Genomic DNA, 22,466 nt, shown 5'->3' on the forward strand with positions numbered 1-22,466 from the left:
ACCCTTTCAAATGAATGGGGAAAAAGCCGCATATTTTAAGCCACTTTTGCTGCGGAATCCTCTGCTGCCAATCCGCACCGTGTGCCCGTAATAGGAACACAAATGAGTTTTCAGCGTCCTGCAGCCTGCGCGGGTGTCCGTCGCTTGCACTGGTGTTTTTGGGACCAGTGGCCATTCTCCTGCACACTGTAGCGCTTGGCCGTGTGTGAACGCGTCCTCGGGACAGGCTGAAACTTTAGGATGTGCTCCTATTTAGGCCAAATTCGCACATCTGTGTTTCGCAGTCCATGTACAGAGCGCCGAGGAAGTCCGGCCTAGGGATGGGACATGGATCCTATGTGCACACAGTGTCTCCCCGCAGCAGCAGTGTTGTGACAGTGTATCAGTGACACACACTATCTATAAGTTTCGGTAGTTTTTCAGTTGCACCTCTCCTCCGGCTTCATTACTGATTAGCCGATATCACCTCTAATATTGTGTGCGTTAGTGCGAGCGGATGCTGTTGTGGACGCTCTCTCCTGCCGCACCGAGATCCTTTCATCCTCTTAAAAATGAGTCGATCTTGACCTTTTTACTTTCATCTCTCCGTCGAGTCTGGGTAGTTGCCTTGATTCTTAGTAAAGAGGAAACGCTTCCACCTACAATATGTGGTTACATCTCGAAGCTCTGGTGAAGCTGAAGAGCAGAAGAAGTCCTCTCTGACCTCCACAGATGAGCTGGCTGGAGAGCCGGCTGGTGACCATGGACTGGAGGCTGCACTGCCTGCTCAGGTAGGAGCCGGCCCCGGGCTGCTCCCCACAACCTCCTCTGCTCATCCCCTATGTGGCCGGGGATTCGCAGCTTTTATCATTTATTTATCCTTTATATTTACTTGGTTTGTTTACTTTTTTATGTTGTACTTTTTGCTTCTTATCTATAATGTTTTTTCAGCCACATCAGTTTTCCTTTATTTTATCTAGTAATTTACAGTGTTTCTGTGATGTCTGGTAACTTTTACAAATTAAAATTGTTTTATTTTCTTTGTGACGAGCTCGTATCTGATTAAGATTAGACTTTTTGTGGCGTGTTAGTCTTGATGCTTTTTTTATTTGCCTTTATGGGAGTTTCTGAATAACATTTAAAAAAAAAAAAAAAATGGGCTGGGGGGGTAGAATCCAAAAGTTCTAAAGACTTACAATTGTTTCAAGAAAAAAATATCCACCCGAACAGCAATGTTTTTATATTGCTGTTCTTTTAATAAATTTGTATTGACTGCTAGCTATCACCTAATCACTTGTTTTTTTCCCTAAAAAAAGTAGCAAAAAAAACCCGATAAAGGCAGCTTGTCCCACGTTTTGTTACAAGAAGTAAATGTAGTATTGTTGTTATTATTAATAATAATAATAATAATAATAATAATAATTAATATTTGATTATTATTATTTTTCTTTGTCCTAGACAGTGTATGTGCACATGTTTAGTATTTGGTACAAAAATTTCTGCATCTCTTGGCAGGAAAAACGCAGCGGCCAAAACTCCCGTTTTTGGTGCAGATTTTTCCCCGCTCATTAGTATGGTTGTGAAATCTGCAGCCGAAATAGCTGCCATCCTGCAGATTTACATCTGCACCAAATCTGCAAGTCACAAAGAAGCCGCGTGTTGATGAGATGTCAGGATTCAGTTTGCTGGGACTAGGAAACCCTTCAAGTTTTATGGAGGAAAAAATGATTTTTACAGTACTGGATTTTTGTAGTAATGGTGTTTTTGTCTATTTTTTCTGATTTTTAAATTTTATTTCTAGACTTTTTATTTTCTATTTTTGTTCCTTGAACGCCCCGCGAACATGGGCTCAGATGTTTCCTCCTCAGCCACCTGACCACATACAGCAGGTGTTTGGAATTGGTGACTTTGCTGACTTGACACGTTCTGTGTTGCGGTGTGGTCGGCCCGAGTCCTGGCGTTGTTTTGCTTGCATATGGTTGTGTGATTCCTGGACTGTGGGGAATGTGTTCTGCTTGGGTATTACCGGAGACCCTAAAGGAACGTGACTTCTAGGCAGCGAATCGGAAAGGAAGTGACTAAAAAATCATGACCAAAAATAACACGGGGAAGGCTTCCTTTTTTATTGTCAAAGATCTGCGCTTTCTCTGGGCTTGGCATTTTAGTTGTGCACTGGCCATCAAATGAAAATGGTAATAAACGTTACCAAAACGCTACAGGTTGTCAGTGTCCGATGGTTAGCAGCCTGTCGTGGAGGGTGCGGCATAGTTACCCGTCATGGAGGCAGTAGGCTCGAATCTCCGCGGACAGCCGTGTATCGTGGCTGCCGGACACTTGTTGTATAGATTATTCTCCATATCGTAGTGTCCGAGACGTACAGAGGGACCATTGTACTGCGGCCCCCACGGCTCCGAAATAATACTTGTCACATTGGTCCCTTCCATTCATGTTCGGACTCTACTGCAAGTTTTTTTTTTTTTTTTTTTTTTTAGGGTTTTTATTTATTTATTTTCCATTTCACTTTTCCAGCAAAGTGAAGATGAGATTTGTAAAGTTTCATCCACTTAGCTGCTACAATAATACAGTGCAGGATGCTCAGAAAATATGCAGCTTATTAGCGAAAACTCCTCATTAAGCTGGAAGCGCACATTGAGGATTTAATTACTTGACCTTTCTGATGCACATTCTGACACGTTTGGTGGGCCTCCAGGCTAAATTCTTTTTCTTTTTCTTTTTTTTTTTTTCCGGCTTAAGTCGATAAGTTTTTTTGTATTTTATGGATGCAAGTAGAACTTTAAAGGGGTTTTCTTAAAAATAAATTAAAAGACTTGTGAATCTTAAAATCGTTTTTTCATGTCTGCAATAGAAAAGAAACCATGTTCCAAATATGCAATGGAAATGGGTGACGCCGACTCCAACACAAAGACAAGTTATTCACAATGCCAGACATTTATTATTTATTTATATAGCGCCATTAATTCCATGGTGCTGTATATGAGAAGGGGGGGTTACATACAAAGTTATAGATATCGTTAACAGTAAACATATTTCCACAACAAATTTACAATGACGGACTGGTACAGAGGACGCTGTCCTTGTGGACTTACATTCTACGGGATAGTGGGGAAGAGACAGAAGGTCGGGGGTGCAGCAGCTCTGGTGGAGATGAGGCGGCAGCTCAGGCAGGGGTAAGGTGGCAGAATGGTCATTGCAGGCTGTAAGATTTCCTGAAAAGATGGGTTTTCAGGTTCCACTTGAAGGATCCAAGGGTGGTGGATAATCGGACGTGTTGAGGCATGGCATTCCAGAGGATAGGGGATATTCGGGAGAAATCTTGGAGGCGGTTGTGTGAGGAACGAATAAGTGTGGAGGAGAGTAGGAGGTCTTGGGAGGATTGAAGATTACGTGAGGGAAGATATTAGGAGATTAGTTCAGAGATATATGGAGGGGAAAGGTTGTGGATGGCTTTGTAGGTCAGTGTTAGTAGTTTGAACTGGATTCTTTGGGGAATTGGGAGCCAATGGAGGAATTTTCAGAGGGGGGAGATGAGAGTAGCGAGGAGAAAGGTGGATTAGTCGGGCAGCAGAATTGAGGACAGACTGGAGTGGTGCAAGAGAGTTAGCAGGGAGGCCACAGAGGAGTGTGTTGCAGTAGTCAAGGTGGGAGATGATGAGGGCATGTACAAGAGTTTTAGTAGATTGAGGACTGAGGAAGGGACAGATTCTGGAAATATTTTTGAGTTGGAGGCGACAGGAGGTGGCAAGAGAGTGGATGTGCGGTTTGAAGGACAGGACAGAGTCGAGAGTTACTCCGAGGCAGCGGATTTCAGGTGCGGGAGAGAGCGTGATGCCATTTACCATAATAGATAGATTGGGTAGGGAAGATAAGTGAGATGGAGGAAAGATAATGAGTTCAGTTTTGTCTACGTTGAGTTTTAGGAAGCGAGAGGTGAAAAAGGAGGATATGGCTGATAGATGCCGGGATTCTGGACAGCAGAGAGGTGACATCTGGGCCAGAGAGATAGATCTGAGTGTCATCTGCATACAGGTGGTACTGGAAGCCATGGGACTTTGAGTTGTCCTAGGCCAAGAGTATAGATGGAAAAAAAGTAGGGACCCCAGGACAGAGGCTTGGGGGACTCCAACAGAGAGGGGGCGAGATGAGGAGGTAGTGTGGGAGTGGGAAATGCTGAATGTGCGGTCAGAAAGGTATGAGGAAATCCAGGACAGGGCAAGGTCTTTGATGCCAGGGAAGAAAGAATCTGTAGCAGTAGGCAGTGGTCAACTGTGTCAAAGGCAGAGGACAGGTCATGAAGGAGGAGGATGGGGAACTGTCTGTTAGCTTTGGCTGTGAGTAAGTCATTAGTAATTTTCGTCAGGGCAGTTTCAGTGGAGTGGTGGGGGCGGAAGCCAGATTGCAGGATGTCAAGGAGGGAGTTAGATGAGAGGTGGGAGGAAAGTTAAGCATGGACATGCTGTTCAAGGAGTTTGGAAGCAAACGGGAGCAGTGATATGGTGCAATAGCTGGGCATAGCAGTTGGGTCAAGGTTTGATTTTTTTGAGGATGGGTGTTATGGTGGCATGTTTGAAGGCAGAGGGGAATGTACCCGAAGTTAAGGATAGGTTGAAAAGATGGGTTAGGGCTGGAATGATCATGTTAGTAAGGTTGGGGAGTAGTTGGGAAGGGATGGGGGTCAAGTGCACAGGTGGTGAGGTGTGATTTGGAAAGGAGATGAGTAAGCTCTCCTTCAGTGATGTTGGAGAGGGAGGTTATTAGGGAAGGGCAGAGGTCTGGTATGTGGAGCGGTTGGGGTGGTGGAACTGTAAAGGTTTGGTTTGCCTTGTTTGGTCAATCTTGTTTTTGAAGTAGGTGGCAAAGTCCTCAGCAGAGATGAGGGGAGGTGGAGGTGGCAGTGGTGGGCAGAGGAGAGAGTTGAATGTGCTGAACAGTTGTTTTGGGTTGTGGGATAGTGAAGATACAAGGTTTGTGAAATAGGTCTGTTTAGCAGAGGTGAGGGCTGATTTAAAGGCAAGTGTAGCTTGTTTGAAAGCAGTGAAGTTGTCTGACAGGCGTGTTTTCTTCCAGCGCCGCTCCGCGACCCTGGATGCTTGTTGAAGTTTTTTGGTGAGGTTGTTGTGCCAGGGTTGCCTATTGGTTTGTCGCACTTTGCCATGCATGAGAGGAGCGACTGAGTTTATGGCTGATGTGAGGGTGGCGTTGTAGAAAGCGGTGGCACTGTCCGTGTTGTGGAATGAAGATTTGGAGGACAGAGGTAGAAGAGTCTGATAGTCTGTGAATGTCTAGGTGTGCAAGGTTTCTGCGAGGATATGCTAGTGGCTGGACATGGGGGGCAGGGGAAAAGGACAAGGATGAGAAGGTGAGAAGATGGTGGTCAGATAGGGGGAAGGGAGAGGTTGTGAGATAGGGAACAGAGGTGGGTGAAGATGAGGTCTAATGTATGTCCATCTGTGTGGGTGGCTGTGGAGGACCACTGAGTAAGTCCAAAGGATGAGGTAAGTGACAGGAGTTTGGAGGCTGGTGGGTGTCAGTGGGAATGTTGAAGTCCCCATGATGATGGTGGGGATGTCAGCAGAGAGAAAGTGGAGGAGCCAGGTGGAGAATTGGTCGATGAAGGCATTGGCTGAAACCGGTGGTCGGTATATGACAGCCATTTGGAGATTAGAGGGAGAGTAAATACGGACAGAGTGAACCTCGAAAGAAGGGAGGATAATGGTGGGTGGGGCTTGGATAGGTTTGAAGGAGCAGTTTTTAGAAAGGAGGAAACCCACTCCTCCACCATGTCTGTTGCCTGGGCGAGGCGTGTGGGTAAAGTGGAGGCTGCCATAACTCAGTGTGGCTGGGGAGGCTGTGTCGGGGTGTCAGCCAGGTCTCAGTGAGGGCCAGGAAGGAAAGGTTGCGGGAGGTAAAGAGGTTGTGGATCATGCAGAGCTTGTTGCCGATGGAGCGAGCATTCCAAAGTGCTCCAGAAAGAGGGTGCTGGATGGAGGGAGTCAGTGGCACAAGTTTTTAAGTGAGGGATTGCGGTAGTTTCTCTTAGTGTGAGAAAGATAGGGGTGAGGTTTAGTGGGATGTATGAGGCAGGGGGGGGCCAGGATTGGGGGATATGTCACCAGCAGTGAGAAGAAGCAGAGAAAGGGAAAGCAGGTGGGTGACATCTCACTTCCCAATTAATGCCGCGCTGATGGATCGGTGATTTATCCAAGGCGCTACTCTTGCATTATGTAGTATTGTGGGTAGACCTCAGGAGTAGCCGATGGCTTCAGCTGCGATTTCCTGCTGGGCCAGAGATGTGCGATGGTGATAGTGCACAAGCCTGGTTGCTGAGGGTTGGTGGTTTCCACCACATAACCAGTCCCACGCCTGTGTAGGTCACTTGTTTATCCGACAGGTAATTTAAAGGGAATTTTCATCAGATTTCTGCTGTCCAAGCCACAGGCAGCATAAATTACAGAATGGTGGCTCGATTGCTGCAGGGTTTCCGTGAGAACTTAGCTTGGAAAGCCGGGGACTGTGTTTGCTGATCAGCGCAATATGGTTGGCTGGCCCTGCTCCGCTTGCCAAGAACTTTCCAGTCTTTACATACATACATACATACATACATACATACATACATACATGCACACAGTGAGACCTGTCTGAAAGGAGAAGCTGTCCAGGAACGGTGACAGACTAGTAGCTTTTGAAAGTGCGTTCACCTTGAAGAGCTGCAGCATTTCAGCGTAAAACATACCTGGTTGCAATCGTGCACATCAAGACATTAGCTCGGCAGCATTAATCTGACAGCTGGTTCACTTTAACATTATGAAAGCATTTGTATTGTTGTATATGCAGCCTATGTAGGACTGCAAGGTCCAGACCGGCCACTGGTCTCCTGACCCGAACCCAGCAGCTTCATATGAGTTTGCAGAGTTTGGGTCAGGATGGCCGCAGTTGGCTCACCCGTCGCTCTCCATACAAGTGAAAATGGATACAGTGGATTTTGAGAGAAAAATCTTTTGCAGAGTAAAATTATTTTTCTCCCAAGTATTCCAGAATTCAAAATGTTGACTAATCCTGCGCCCGTCGGCTTATATCCGGTTAGAAATGTAGTATAGTGTTTCTGATTCGCTGTGTCTTTCCTCATGTGCAGGCATTGCAGGACCTTAAATATCCATGGTTATGACCGCTGCTATAGTGGCAGTTGGCTGTATCTATTGGTTGTAACCATGGATACCTAAGATCCTGCACATGAGGAAAGACCTAGCAAATCAGAAAAACTATACTACATTTCTAATTGCTGATATCATTACCCCTTACTATATATATTGCATAGGATCTTGGAGATGGGAATACCACTTTTAACTTTTCCTCTACTTGTCAGGTCTATGGAAAGGGTGATCTTACTGAGAGCTGGGGCCCCTTTACTCCTGGATGACTAAAAGTGCAACATTCTGCGGGAAAGCAGGAGCCCCTTCATTTTAATGGTCTTTGGGAGTCTTGGAGAGCCAGCCCTCATAAAAAAGTGGTGGCGTATCCTTACTGTTTTACTGTCACGTTAGAAATGTAATATATGTGTGACGTTTCTTGGCTCTGTGCAATACTAGCATGTGCAAGGCTAATAGCCGTAGAAGAAAGCAACATACATTGTTTTTTTTTGTCCTTTCATGCGCTCTGAAAACCTTTACTAAAAGAGACCCAAAAACCTGATGACATTGTGGTGTTTTTCAAAGCTTTTACAATACAGTACGTGATTGAGTATTTGGGGTGGTGTGGTTTAACCAGAAGCCGACCAAAAATCATTGTCTGGTGAGATGTAAGTGCTACTAGTTTGCCGGCTATGACTTGCTGTGATGTGCACGGCCCCATAGACTTGCATTGGTTGGAGTGCGCTCCAATGTTTTGTCGGATCGCCTGCACCTGCCCTTACCCTTATCCTCTGCATGGTGGATATCACACACAGATTTCACCGCTCGGCCACAGGGACTATTCTTCCTTTATTGCAAAGGTGATTAAGCATTAAACAGGAAGACATTTTTGATCGTCACGCTGCAATCATGCAAGTCACATTTGGCCCCACACTTGCCAGGAAACCGGACAAGTGCAATGTGATAAAAATGAGATTGCGCTCGGCCCAGTGTTAAACTATAGGGCAGCTCACAGCTGCGATTTCCTCATGTCACGAGAATCAGATCGCACGCATCCATATAAGTCTATAGGTGCGTGTGAAACATCGGATTTCCCCTGAGTGCAGTGCGATTCCCATTTCTTCCATGGAGAAATTACTTTCTCAGTCTCCTCCATACCTGTGCTCTGATTCTTATATGCGAGAGGATGGGAGCACAGAGCGCTGGCACTTGGGTCATTAGCGTATCGCATCCGATGCCGTACGCTAATGATTGCGGCCTAACTCTGATAACTACTCCCAAGCGCAGGTTTTACTGGCCCTATGCCATCCATGTGTAACCTCTCCTCTGTCTGTGTAATCCGTCTCCAGCAGCAGAGACCCAAAGGCGGATTACATGGAGTGAAGGCAGGGCATTGTCTGTTCTTGCTTTACCGGCTGTCAAACTGCACATGGGCATTACAGCAAGAGATGGGTCTTTAGTTTAGCGCCAGCAAGTCCTTGGATGATCGCAGGTGCTGTGCTTGCTGAGAAGTTTAGGGATAGGGTGTTCCAGTACCTATTAAGTTCCTGCAAATATTTAGGTTCTACACCAAAATTTGAACTTGGGTTAAGAGGAGGTCTGTCCTATTTGGATTATGCACTGTAAATGGTTCCACATGGCGCCCGAGAACCCATTCTTCAGCTAAAGGTGCCAGTTAATGTCTGTTTTCTGCCTCGTTATCTCATCCGGTATATGAGGAGGGTGGGTGTGTGTGGACGGTCCCTACTGTACACTGCGGTCTTCTGTGTAGCCCCCGGCCAGATCCTGTAGCCGCTGGTTAGGAGACACTTATTGCACGTCTATGGCACCGTCTGATGTTCCTCAGCTGTATTAAGTTAAGTTGGACACTTTGTGCTTGTGTGTATTATGTATTTCTGCCATTAATTCATCTTTCTTATTGTTCACAGGAAGTTTGGGGAGCGGCCTCAACCCAAACACCTCACAAGGTAAACCTCACTGCAGCTTCCTATCTGTCTGATGGAGCGTCGATAAAATAGTGATAAGATCGCAGGTGCTGAGGTTGTATGGTGATGCATGCGAATAAGAGCCTTCTACTTTCACACGTTGCTGTATTGCCGCCCATGTGCTCTGCTCCATAGTATGTGGTTTGCATTTCACCTGCCGGCTGGTCGTATAGTCTCCTCCCAAACTGTAATACCAAGGTGGTGGCTACCTCTTGTGTCGTGCCGTAACCACAGCAGAGGGGTCTGCAAGGTCACATGCAGATTAAAAGGAAAAACCAGAGCGTTTCGAGTAAAAAAATCGCTCTTAACTCGTGATGAAAGACCTTTGACCATAAGCAAGGTTTTTTTCCCCCCCCCCGATACACGCCGGTTTCTTTGAGTGCTGAACTGCTTCCACTTTATCTGCAGAGACGCTGAGCACTGATGTGCAGTGACTTACTCCACACGATCTATAAAATGGAAGCGATTTACTAATTGGAGAATTAAAGGGAACCGTCATCAGATGCTGCCCGAACTATTGGTGGTATGAGTCCAACACTGAGAGAACCTACTGAATAAAAGCTGTCTGGGATCTATGGACCTGACTCATCATTGCTGTTTTATCACTTTTTCTGGAGCAATTTGCTTCTTTTTATTGAGTGGCTGTAGTATGGGCACTTTATTCCCTCTATCTTTTTGCTCCGCTTTTTTTTTTTTTTTCTTTTTCCTGGAGAATTGTTGCTTACCCAGATGTTAGACAAATTCATGAAATGCGAAGAGATTTTTATTTTGCACCATCTTCATGAAATACATTTGCCAGTTTTGAGGAAATTGTTTTTTTTTAACCAATCAACGAGCGCTCAGAGACCCAAGAGAAAAGTGACTTCATGAAATCGCAAATGATGATGTGTCTTGCATGTCTGGTCTAAGGTGGGTCCCTGGCGGCTTCTCCCTGCACCACTCCCCATGACTGACAGGTTAAGGGAGGAGCTGCTGGGAGCCGGCCTCGGAGTAATCCGCCAACATGCATAGTCCCCAGCCTGCCAGCTTTTCCAAGTAGATTCTCTCTGAAATGCCACGGTTTTACAGAGTGAAACAAGTCAGCGAATGTCTGATTCATGTTCTCCAGCAGTTCTGGCTTAGTCTTGTGCTCTTTTTGGGCCATCTCCTGAACCATCTGTAGGAACATACAATAGCGAAAGATACCACATTATTCTACATATCCTGGACCAGTGACCTCTAAATTTGTGGTTTTTTGAACGACTAGTTCTTGCCGTGCAGTCTGAGAGCTTGCCTCCTGCCAGACGTTCCTTTCATATATACCCTTGTGATGACTTGGACAATAATATCGAAAGTTTGTGTGGTGCGAGCGTATCTGCTCGATCACATGCATGTCAGTCTTTCTGTAGGATACACCACTCCTTCCTGCCCAAAAAATGAATGCCGACTTGTTTAGCACCTTTTTTTATGATGATAGTCCAGCTATTTGCATCGGTGGTTGCATGATGATCTTTAAAGCAAGCGAACCAACTTCCCAAAAATGGATATAAAAATATTCTGTTTGGTTGCTATGTGTATGTGGTTGCCATTTCCTATTGATTTTTGTTTCGCAACTTGTGCCCGGTTCACAAGTGCAGTTGGCATCCTAGTACATAAGGGGAACTAGATCTTTCACTGATATTTTTGTTATTTTTCGTGCACCATGGAGCCACATCCTTAACACAAGGCACATAGGTCAGCGTGCCACTGTTATTAGCAAGGCTTCTGCTTCGTCTTAGCGCTGAATGTGACCGGTGTCCATGTTGCTTATTCAGCTGTAATAAGAATGAATCATAAGATACAATCATTTCCATAACTCTAGACACCCCCCTCTCTGAGGTGTTGCCAATAATGGAGCCAGATATGGAAACTCAAAAGCCACCAATGATGTAATCCTAAACTTGGTGTCCTTCCTTGAACATCTTAAGTCTTAGATTCTCCAAGCACCATATCGGTACATGGCTGTTTCCAGCAAAACTGAGACAATTGTTGGGTCTGACGGGACCCCCACGGGCTACCCAGATTAAAGGGGAACCGTGAATTGAGCGGAGGTCCTGCATTGCTCATCTATGGGGCTGACCTGTCTTTGACCCTCACATTTTTGTGATCATTGGGGGTTAGTAGGGTCATCCAAGAATTTCTGATGGCAGGAATCTGGTTAAAAAAAAATAAAAACAAATTTATCTTGATCTCCCCTGCCTCTCCAGTGCCACCACTTTGGTGGCCCTTACTGGTCTTTCTATTGGTCCCTTATATATACCCATGCGATGGCTGCAGCCATTTGGTGGTCCTGTGCTGTACATGGCAGGTCTTCTGCAGTGACCACATGGTTGATAATGGCACCGAAGATATATTTTCATTAATTCTTGGTATCCCCTATCATTCATTGTTATAAAGAGCATTAGGTGGTTAGTGAACCTTGATGTACTGTAGCATCGAGGTAACGTGGGCACTATCCCTGCACCCCCCCCCAGATTAGTGGGGGGCTGGCTGTAAAACCCAGCTGCTATTCCTTTACAACTGAGAAAAATATCCAACCCTGGCAAATAAATCACGATCAAAGGCAGCACAATCAGATCTAATCCCAGAACTGTAAAGGGGGTTTAGGACCCCCAGCAGCCTTACCTGTAGTCCTGTAACTCTGTGGAAACGGAGAAATGTGCGCCCGTAAAGGATTTACCAGAGTCGTCACATAATGTGGGACGTTCTGAGATCTTCTGCCAAATTAAAAGGTAAAACCCAAATACATGCACGGAAGGGCCATGTTAACACATTGACCACCAGAGCAGATCACTCTTTATTACTTCCTTTGGTCAGGGTTTTATAGGTATTTAACAGTCATACATGGTAACAAGGTAATTGACTCATCGCTAAATATGTGCTGGCATTAGCTTACATACATCTCATTGGCTGAAAGTGATTCTTACTGCGCCCAGGTGAGGAGTTTATCTACTCCTTAGTTTCTCCAACAGACGTTCCTAAGACCTCTGTAAACACCCCAAATACTATAACGAAAAAGATAAAATAACACCCACGAATTTGAAATCCCGATCACAACCAGTCACCTGTGCTAGAACTATAGACAAAAAAGCGTCAGATGAAATCATGGAGGCACAACAATTTTTTTTTTTTTTTTTTTTTTCGTTCCCAAAATTGAATGTAGACAATACGTACCACCAGCAATGTTCACATGTCAACACTCCCAACAACTAGATTATTTGTGACAAAGCAAATTGTGAGCAGCAATGTTGCCGAAAGCTCTCTAACCAAAGGCTGGCAGCCGGGAGTCACCGGGTACTTTGTGGTGATGTTATGTGAGAAGATCTGTAACTATGTGAGAACTTTCTGAGCCACATATCCGAGTAGCAGAACACGAGCGCGTGCCTTGCACGGCTTGTGGAAACCACAGGAAAGACGTACAGATTGCATCTATTGTGTGAGCAGCTCACGAGGTAGAAAAGCTTCCAAGAATAAAGGCAAATCTGCACGGGGGACCTTCTCCGACGCCCTGGTGGTGGAACGCTGACCGCTTTATTCTTGTGTTTCAGGGAAGCGATGCGGAACTATTTAAAAGAGCGAGGCGATCAGACCGTACTCATCCTCCATGCTAAGGTTGCACAGAAGTCCTACGGCAATGAGAAAAGGTTCGTATTCTGCTTCTCCCTGTGTTATCCTGGGCCATTTCCACAGAAAAAGATGATTTATGACTCGTGAGGCTGGGCAACCATCAAAGAGGTCCAATCATTTCTTTGCAAATCATTTTCACCTCTCATAGGCAACGGCGGAGTGAGCGGCGGTGACTGCCCTTGTTCACATATTCCCTGAAAGGGAACTTGTCAGGTCCCCTGACTTCCCCCAATTCCTACTACAGGTGCAAATCTCGTTATTCTCATGAAGATATACTGTGGTGTAAGTTCTCCGCGCTGCTATCTTTGAGGAATGGTAGTTTTTTTTTTTTCTTTTTTTTTTTTTTTTTCTGTAGCTTTGCATATGTTAATGAGGCAGGACTAGTCTGTTAAGGGTCTTATCCTCCGGACTAGTCCTGCCGTGACCTCATCTGTAGGTCTAGGATTCGATTTGTTACTGCAATTGGGCCTGCTTTTTTTTTTTTTTTTTACTCAGTTTGTCTCTTGCGCCTTGCTTTACATATTAATTTCTCCATTTTTTTTTTTTTTTTTTTTTTTTTTCATTTTTATTAATTTCATTGGGCTTGGGATTCCAGATGTTTTAGCTTGATTCAGAATTTGCAACTTTTTAGAAAAGTCGCCAATTACTTCCACTCTCGGAGGGATTTTGTGTACTCCAGAAATATTTACCCAAGTTTTGTCCTTTTTAGCAGACTTCTAAGGCTGTGTGCACACGTTTGCGTTTTTTAAGCGTTTTTTTTTCCCTGCAAAAACGCTTAAATGCATACATTAAGCATCCCATTATTAAAATGAATTCCGCAATTTTTGTGCACATGATGGGTTTTTTTCCGCAAAAAAAGCGCATCGCGGGAAAAAATGCAGCATGTTGATTAATTTTGCGGAAAAATCCACATTTTCAACTCTATTCAAGGAGAATGTGGATGCTCCGGGAAAAAAATGCGAAAAATAAAAATGCGGATTTCCTGGGAAGGAGTCAGGTTTTGCTCAGGAAAATTCTGCTTACGTGGGCACATAGCCTAACTGTAAAAAAAAAAATTGGAAAGAGGTATTCCCCTCTCCAGTATTTTATCTCAATATGTAGTAGGTGTAGTAGTAATAATATTAGCAAAGAGCTCCATTTAGAAATGTATTGTTCTTCCTATTCGCTATGTTTCTTACCCCATGTGCAGGGCATTGCAGTAGCTTAGGTGGTGTCCATGGTTACGACCACTCGTATAGTGACAGCTAGTTGTTAGCGGTGGTAACCATGGATACTTAAGCTACTGTGCCGTATTTTTCAGACCATAAGACGCATCCCAAATTTTGTGGAGGAATATAGCAGAAAAATGATTTTTATATTAGATGGGGGTCCGTCTTATTGTCCGAATTTAAGTGATCTTACCTGAGGGCCGGCGGTAGAGCGGGGGTCACTGGAGGCATGGTCCCTTCCTCAGGAAGCCGGCGGAGGCAGAAGTGGGACAGTGCTGCAGTCCCGGGGTGCGATGCTTCGGGTCTGGTGTCGGCGGTGAGGCAGATCATGGAGCAGGGTCTCTTCCTAAGGATGCCGGCGGTGGCAGAAGTGGGGCAATGCTGCAGTCCCGGGGTGCGATGCTGTGGGTCCGGTGTCGGCGGTGAGGCAGAGCATGGAGCAAGGTCCCTTCCTCAGGATGCCGGCGGCAGAAATGTGGCAACGCCACAGCCCGGTGTCCACGCTGAGCAGAACCGAGTGCATCACCGGTCTCTTGGCGGCCATCTTCTTGAGGCCGCGCATGCGCAGATGGAGATGTCGGCTGCCCTCAGCTTCAGGAAAATGGCCGCCGAGATCTCAATCTGCGTGCATGCCGCCTTCGGCGGTCCACGGCTTCGGGAAGATGGCCACAGGGAAAAACCACCGATGCACTCCACACTGCCGACACTCGGCATCGCCACATTTCTGGCGCCGCTGCTACACCACTGCCGCAACCCCTCGGTAAACCTGAGTTCGGACTATAAGACGCACCCTCCATTTTCCTCCCAAATGTTTTTGGGGAAAAAGTGCGTCTTATAGTCTGAAAAATATGGCAATTCCCTGCACATGGGGTAAGCAACATGGTGAATCAGAAGAACTATGCTACATTTCTAGTTGGAGGTATTTGGTAATGTTATTACTATTACACCTGCTACATATTGGGATAGGATCTTGAAAATGAGAATACCCCTTTTAATGACAAAAATGAAAAGCATTTTTTATGTTGCACAAAATGAACTGCTTGTGCTATTTAGTACTCGCACAAAATGTCAACGAATACCACAATGCAAAAGAGACTTCAAAAAAATCACAAATGAGGAATCAGGCCCTAGATTTTCAAATATTTACAGATCTTTTTTTTTTTTTACCTCCAACAAAAGGGATTGTGATAACTAATATAGTCATTTCTTCCATCAACATACCCAAATGAGGGCTTGGGCTGAATTTTGAGTTTAAAGTTGTAATTTTTTCTGACACAGTTCATTTTACCATGTCTTGTACTGAAAATTGGAAAAGAAATGTAAGTGTTGTGATGTTGCAGAAGAAAATCAGCAAATGCTTTTAGTCTCTGTTTTTACAGGGTTCACTAAGCAGTAAAGGTGAAATACATGTCATTACGGTTATGGCAGTGCTGACCCCTTACCGATATTGGACATAATGGTATATCTAATGTCTGCTCCTGGTTTTGGATGCAGAGTCTATAGCTGAGCCTGCATCTTTACCGGCAGATGATAGTTGTGTTATTCAGCCATCATCTGCCTCTAACAGCCAGGTGTAGAGTGGGAGCTCCATCTGCTGTCATTGACAGTGACTTTGAAAACTTGGGTAAGAAGGTGAAAGAACTGGGAGCGCAGGTGGTCTTCTCTTCCATCCTCCCAGTGGATGGCCATGGAACAAGGAGGTGGAATAAGATTCTGCATGTGAACAAATGGCTACGTCGATGGTGCCGTGAGGAAGGATTTGAATTTCTGGATCACAGAGTGAATTACTTATACGATGGACTACTTGCTAGAGATGGGGTGCACCTTACGAAGACTGGAAAACATGTATTTGGAAGTCGCCTTGCTACACTTGTAAGGAGAGCTTTAAACTAGAACAATGTGGGAAATGAAGCAAAAGGCCAGAAAAAGCCATACACCTGACAAATGCTATTGAGAACTCTGCTATTAGAAGTGGGAGGAAAGAACAAAGACAAAAAAATCTAAATAATAAAAATATTGGAGAAAGAGAAACCAATCACAAACTAAATGATTCTATGCTAATGCACAAAGCATGGGAAACAAACAAGGAGAATTGGAACTACTAACGCAGGAAAAGAAATATGTCATTGGAATCACGGAAACTTGGTGGGACAATACACATGATTGGAATACAAGGCTAGAAGGATACAACTTATTTGCTAGACACAGACTTGATAAACGACGAGGAGGTGTCGCATTGTATGTTAGAAACGCGTATATCTGCACAGAGATTGAAGCTTCAGAGACTGGAAGTTCTGTGGAAACTGTATGGGTAAGAATACAAGGACAGAACAATGGAAAGGACACCATTGTAGGCATTTACTACAGGCCACCTGTGCAAACTGAACATATGGATGAACTCTTTATGCATCAAATGGCCAAGTTCTCCAAAATATATGACATAGTTGTCATGGGAGATTTCAACTATCCAGACATTTGTTGGGATTCTCTCTCAGGCAAAACTAACAGGTCAAGGAAATTCTTATCCTCTCTTGCTGACAACTTTATCTTCCAAAAGGTAGGGGACAAAACAAGGGGAACTGCTACCTTGGATCTAATCCTTATAAACAGGGAGGAAATGGTTGAGGAGGTAAAAGTGGCTGGGACCCTAGGAGGTAGCGACCATGCTATTTTAGAAATTTGGATAACTATAGGAGGAAGACCTGTGAAGACTCAGATGTCAAGGTTAGATTTCAGAAAGGCAGATTTTAAGGGATTCAGAAAGAGAATTGGAGGGATCCAATGGCTGGTTATCCTTAAGGACAAAAATGTCCAGGAAGGATGGGAACTCTTGAAAAATAAAATACTCAAAGCACAATTGTTAAGAATTCCGAAAAGAGGGAAGAATAGGAAGCATTTAAGGAAACCAGGATGGATGATCACAGAACTTAAGCACATGCTAAAAAAGGAAGAAAGAAATGTTTATAAAATGGAAAGAGGGAGGCATATCTAAAGAATATAATGCTGTCTGCAGAACTTGCAGGGCACAAATCAGATTAGCTAAAGCTGACAATTGAGGCTTGCAAGAGACGTCAAAAGCAATAAAAAGGATTTTGGGGATATGTCAAAAGTAAAAGAAAAGTCAAAGATATTATAGGATTTTTACATGATGAAAATGATGAAATTGTAAGACAGGATGTTGAGAAGGCCGAACTTTTAAATTCCTATTTTGCATCTGTTTTCTCTCAGACAAGAAATGTAACGTATACTGTTCTTCACTGTCCTATTAAGGGAATAGAAGAATCCAGGATATCTATAAACAGATAGATAGTGAGGAAACACTTAGCTGACCTAAATGAATTCAAATCTCCAGGTCCAGGTGAATTACACCCCAGAGTACTGAAGGAGATAGCAGAAGAATTTTTTGAACCCCTCTCCATAATCTTTGAAAATTCTTGGAGAACAGGAGAAGTCCCAGAAGACTGGAGAAGAGCAAATGTTGTTCCTATCTTCTAAAAGGGGAAGAAGGTGGACCCAGGCAGCTATAGGCCAGTGAGTCTGGCTTCTATACCAGGAAAGATCTTTGAACAAATTATTAAACATCATGTGTGTAAGTACCTGGATAAGAATGAAGTGATTAAACAGTCAGCATGGGTTTGTAACTAATAAGTCATGTCAGAATAACTTATTTTTCTTCTATGACGGAATCACTGACTGGGTGGATCAGGGAAATGCTGTAGATATAGTATATCTTGACTTCAGCAAAGCATTTGACAAAGTATCTCACACAATCCTTACTGAAAAAATGACAAAGTATGGAATGGACAAGGCAACTGTTAGGTGAATTCATAACTGGCTTAGTAATCGGACCCATAGAGTGGTCGTAAATGGCTGCACATCCAGTTGGAAGAATGCGGTAGATAAGCCCCTGGTGGCGGTACCGGCAGCTGATAGGGCTAATATGGGGTGACAACAGAAATAAACACTTGGAATAAATCACTCTGTTTGTAATGACTCTATCTAACATATGAGTTTCACTTTTTGTATTGAACTGAGATAAATTAATTTTTTGATTGATATTCTAATTTAATAAGATGCAGCTTTATATATGTTGTGGTACATGATCCTCTCTCCTGCTTCTCGGGGTGGCCTCACATATCGGCATTTCATAGGCCGGGTATGGACTGCGATTTCTGGACCGCTCAGATGACTCCTGACCTGACCTATGGCTCAGGCGTTTATGAAGCAGTTAGATCAGAAGATGGTCTGGAAGTTGTTGGAAATGCATAGACCACGGGATGTGGGAACGTGAAGCCGCCTTACACTTGTGAAGAAGACTCCAAAATGTTTTCATCTGTCTAGTATACAGGTTACATGTGCGATCTTGTTGGCCCACATGACCCGCTGCCCAGGACTTATTTCCATGAACGCCTCACTTGCCTGACTGATACCGACTCAAGTCTCAGTTTTGTTTTTGGTAATGACTTTGCTGAGCAAAGCAGACGCCTCCCTACATCCATTGTGAAACGTTTCTGCCCTCCAGCTCCTGTAGATGCTTACACTCCTCCCAATGTTGGAGCCGTGTATAACTCTGCAGACCCATGCTGTGGTCCCTGCTGCCAGCCTTTATAGTTACAGGTTACTTCCTTGGTTCGTGCGTCTGAAGTGGATTGAAAAAAAGCCCCAGCTCTCCATAGCAGCTGCTCCACGCAGGCAAGCCATGGTGTCATGTATCACAATGACTGGCCTGGAAAGGGGAACCCCTAAAGACTCTTACTATTAAGTGTGATTTTAATCAGATTGTGCTCCTTCTTCCAAAGATGGCAAATAACATACAAAGAATAACATCCTACGCTTTTTTTTTTTTTTTTCTGTAAATTAATTTTTAAGCTGTTTTTTTAATGCATTTTTTTAGTCTTTTTGTGGGAACGAAGACAAGTTTTTTTTTTTTTTTTTTTTTTAAATACAAATCACAATCTGTTCAAGAAGTCACCCTCCTCCAATCAGAGTTTTTATCCTCTTAATATATTGCAGTCATCATATTATATACCACTTGATGGGAGGAGTGCTTCTTTAAGGATAACAAATAACAGAAGTCTTGTAATTTAACGGTGTGCACATGTTGCAGATTTGGTGCGTTTTTACCATGCAGATTTTCTAGAAAAACCTGAAGCAATCCTGATGCCAGCAAAGTGAATGAGAGAACTGAAGTGCCATGCACACATTGCTTATTTTTGACTTGCTGATTAGGTGCAGAAAATCTGCTGCATGTCAATTCTTTGCATTTTTGCCCTGCGATTTTCACCATATTGACTTCACTCAAATTAGTCAAAAAGATGTGTTTTTCCTGCCAAGAGATGCAGAAGTTTTACTCAACGTGTGCACATACCCTTAGAGTCAAGCTTCCTGTTTCAGGAAACACACGTACATGAGCCACAATGAGCAGACACGCAGCTTATCTTTTGTATTGAAGTGTCTAATGCGCGTGTGCAATATGTCATTGTGGCAGGAGGAGGGGTGACTGCCTATTGTGATGGCTGGATCCTGTTATCAAATGTTATCAGTCACCGTACCCTGCCTCTGCTGCTAAGGAAACTGATGTAAGCTCCTCCAGAAACGACAGTCAGTGTGAACATTACAAGATTTTTTGTTTTGTTTTTAAATAAGTTTGTGCTATAAGAAAACATTAAACATAATCTGATTTTAATCTATAGTTTGATTGTCTCCTTGAATGTTAGTTGTTAGTGCTCTCGTCTCTTATTTTATATTTTAGTTACTTTATAGGGTATGTGCACACGTTGCGGATTTGGCCCTGCGGAACCGCAGCAGATCTGCAAGTGATGTATGTTAGCCTATGGAAAACAAAAACAGCTGTGCACATGCTGCGGAAAATTCCGCTCGGAAACACAGCGGTTTATTTTCCGCAGCATGTCAATTCTTTGTGCGGAATCAGCAGCGTTTTTACGCCCATTCCATTATAGGAATCGGCAGGTAAAACGCAGGTCTTTTTACTTGAGGACTCTGCAGATTCCGCGCGGAAAAATCCGCACACGACTCCGCAATGTGTGCACATACCCTTATTATTTTTCTGTAATTTAAAGCCAGACTGGTGCGTTACAGCCACAACGTATTAACCGTTTCAAGCGCCGCCTCTCCTGGGGAGAATAGATGTCATCTACTGAGGGGGCTGCCCTGTCAGGCCAGCAGATCATACAGGACTTGTATATTTTTGGGTGCCGATGTATTCTTGTGGTGTACGTCATGAACGGCCTTCTGGGAAAGTTGCAGATTTTGCACCCATGATCTCAAAATATGAACATGGTCTGCTTTTTTTTTTTTTTTTTAATTTTGAATATCTTTTTTGACGTTTTTCCCTTCTGGTAGTAGGGATAATATTTGCACTTTTTAATGTGTACTAATGAAACCTAAATTACAAAGGGAAATGTCAATCCCCAATACATTTATATGTTCTGAATGGAGAAAACTGGGCACATTAAAGAGGCCACTCAGCACTTTATACATTCCGGCACCTCCATGCACTTCTTGTTCCAAAGTTATCTGCACACCGTGTTACCAGGCAGAATCCGCCTGAATAAGCTCTGCGAAACAGCCACAATAAGAGAACATGATGCACCGCAATGTAAAAACAGCATTTTAAATGTATGTGTTTAGTCTCTTGTCAGAAACAGTTAAAGGTAGTACCGTGTTTATTCATCAGGTGGCTTCCGCTAGATATCATTTAAACTGGAGATTTAAAGGCCGGCATTAACGCCAGTGAAGCTGCTGCAAGTGAAACACTGCCACCTTTCTACTGAGGTTACTTTGCATAGTAAAACCTTTATAAAGTATCAAATGGCTGGACATACCGGAAGTGAGGGTTTTTTTTTTTTTTTTTCCCTCAATGCAAGTGTGACCCAAAAAGAAAACCGATACACCACACCTCCTTTATCCCCTTCTGGACATAGCCAGTTTCCATCGGGTTCAATTTTTCCGCTTAATTTTTCCAGAAGCCATACCTTTTTTTTTTTTTCTTTTTTTTTTTTTTTGTTTCCCGTCCACATAGGTTTGTTTCAGGACGAGTTGTACTTTTTGGATAGCGTCACAAATATTTCCTTTTTTCTACAGCGTACATTGTGTAGTAAAAATTACCTGGCTACTTGATTTTCCCTTTCGGTACGATTATTGCAATACCAAACATCTTCAGTGTTTTTTTTTTTTTTGTTGTTGTTTTTTTTTCAGTGGTTAAAAAAAAAAAAGTTTGGCATTTTCCAAGACCCATAATGCTTTCATTGTTTGATCGATAGTGCTGTGTTATAAGGCTGTGTGCCCACATAGCGATTTTTAAGCGTTTTTGCCGCGATTTTTGGTGCGAAAACGTTTAAAAATCGTGTACAGAACGCCCCCCATGCATTCCTATGGCATTCCGCACATGCTGTGCTAATGCTGCGCTTTTTTCCGCGGCGGAATCTCATCGCGGAAAAAATCGCAGCATGCTCATTCTTTTGTGCGGAATCGCAAAGAATTGCCGCGATTCCGCACCCATAGGAATGCATGAGAATCGCTGACTTCCCGCATGTGGCTATGCCCACCATGCGGGAAGTTAAGCGTCTCATGTGCGGTTGGTACCCACGGTGTGGAGGAGAGGAGACTGTCCTCCAGGCCCTGGGTACCATACCCCTGTAAAAAAAAGAATAAAAAATAAAAAATCGGGGTATATTTACCTTCCGGCGTCCCGCGCTGCATTCCCGGCCTCAGCGTTCCCAGTAATGCCTTGCGGCACAGTCCTGTGATGACGTAGTCTCGCTTGACTGTAGCGGTCTCGAGAGATCGCTATAGCAACGCGAGACCAACATCATCACAGGTCTCGCAAGGCATCGTTGGGAACGCTGAGGCCCAGGAACGCAGCGCGGGACGTTGGAAGGTAAATATACCCCGATTTTTTTTTTAATTTTTTTTTTAATTTTTTTACATTCTATCTTTTACTATTGACGCCACATAGGCGGCCTTAATAGTAAAAACCTGGTCACACTTGTCAAACACTATGTTGGACGAGTGTGACCGACCTGTCAATCACGTTCCAAGCGATTTGAAGAATCGCTTGGAAAGTGATTGACAGGTCGGTCACACTCGTCAAATCGCTTGGAAAGTGCTTGAATATCGCACCCGAAAATCGCGGCAAAATCGCGCAGAAAAAAACGTGCGATTTCTGGGAAGGAGTCCAGTTTTCAGTGTCCGGATTAAAACGCTACATGGGCACATAGCCTTAAGGGTGTTTTTTTTATGTTTTATTGTTTTTTGGTGATTTTTGCGTTGCCATTTTGTGATATAAAATTTTGTTCACTAGCATTTTTTTCAGTGTTGCAGTGACCAAAATAAAACACAATTTTTGCTTTGTTTACTTATGTGGTTAATTTGTATATTTTGTATGGACTTTTCTGAGTGTGGCGATACCAGATGTGTACTTTTTTATTTTTAATTGTGACATTTTTTTTTTTTTTTTTTCATTAAAAAAAAATCCCTGTAGT

General features: G+C 43.7%; 1 protein-coding gene across 4 annotated transcripts in view; it reads left to right on the top strand.

Moving 5' to 3' along the window:
• The window catches only part of RBPJ (recombination signal binding protein for immunoglobulin kappa J region), an 87,269-nt gene that overhangs the window by 39,563 nt on the left and 25,240 nt on the right, over positions 1 to 22,466 (top strand). For all 4 annotated transcript variants that reach the window (XM_073574706.1, XM_073574707.1, XM_073574709.1 and 1 more), the window contains exons 2-3: positions 9,053 to 9,091; positions 12,676 to 12,771. In XM_073574706.1, coding sequence (XP_073430807.1) covers positions 9,053 to 9,091; positions 12,676 to 12,771 — 135 coding nt within the window. The remainder of the gene's footprint in view (positions 1 to 9,052; positions 9,092 to 12,675; positions 12,772 to 22,466) is intronic.

Source organism: Dendrobates tinctorius, unplaced genomic scaffold, assembly GCF_039654945.1.
Source record: "Dendrobates tinctorius isolate UK_male_01 unplaced genomic scaffold, ASM3965494v1 ptg000039l, whole genome shotgun sequence".
Lineage (NCBI taxonomy): Eukaryota > Metazoa > Chordata > Amphibia > Anura > Dendrobatidae > Dendrobates > Dendrobates tinctorius.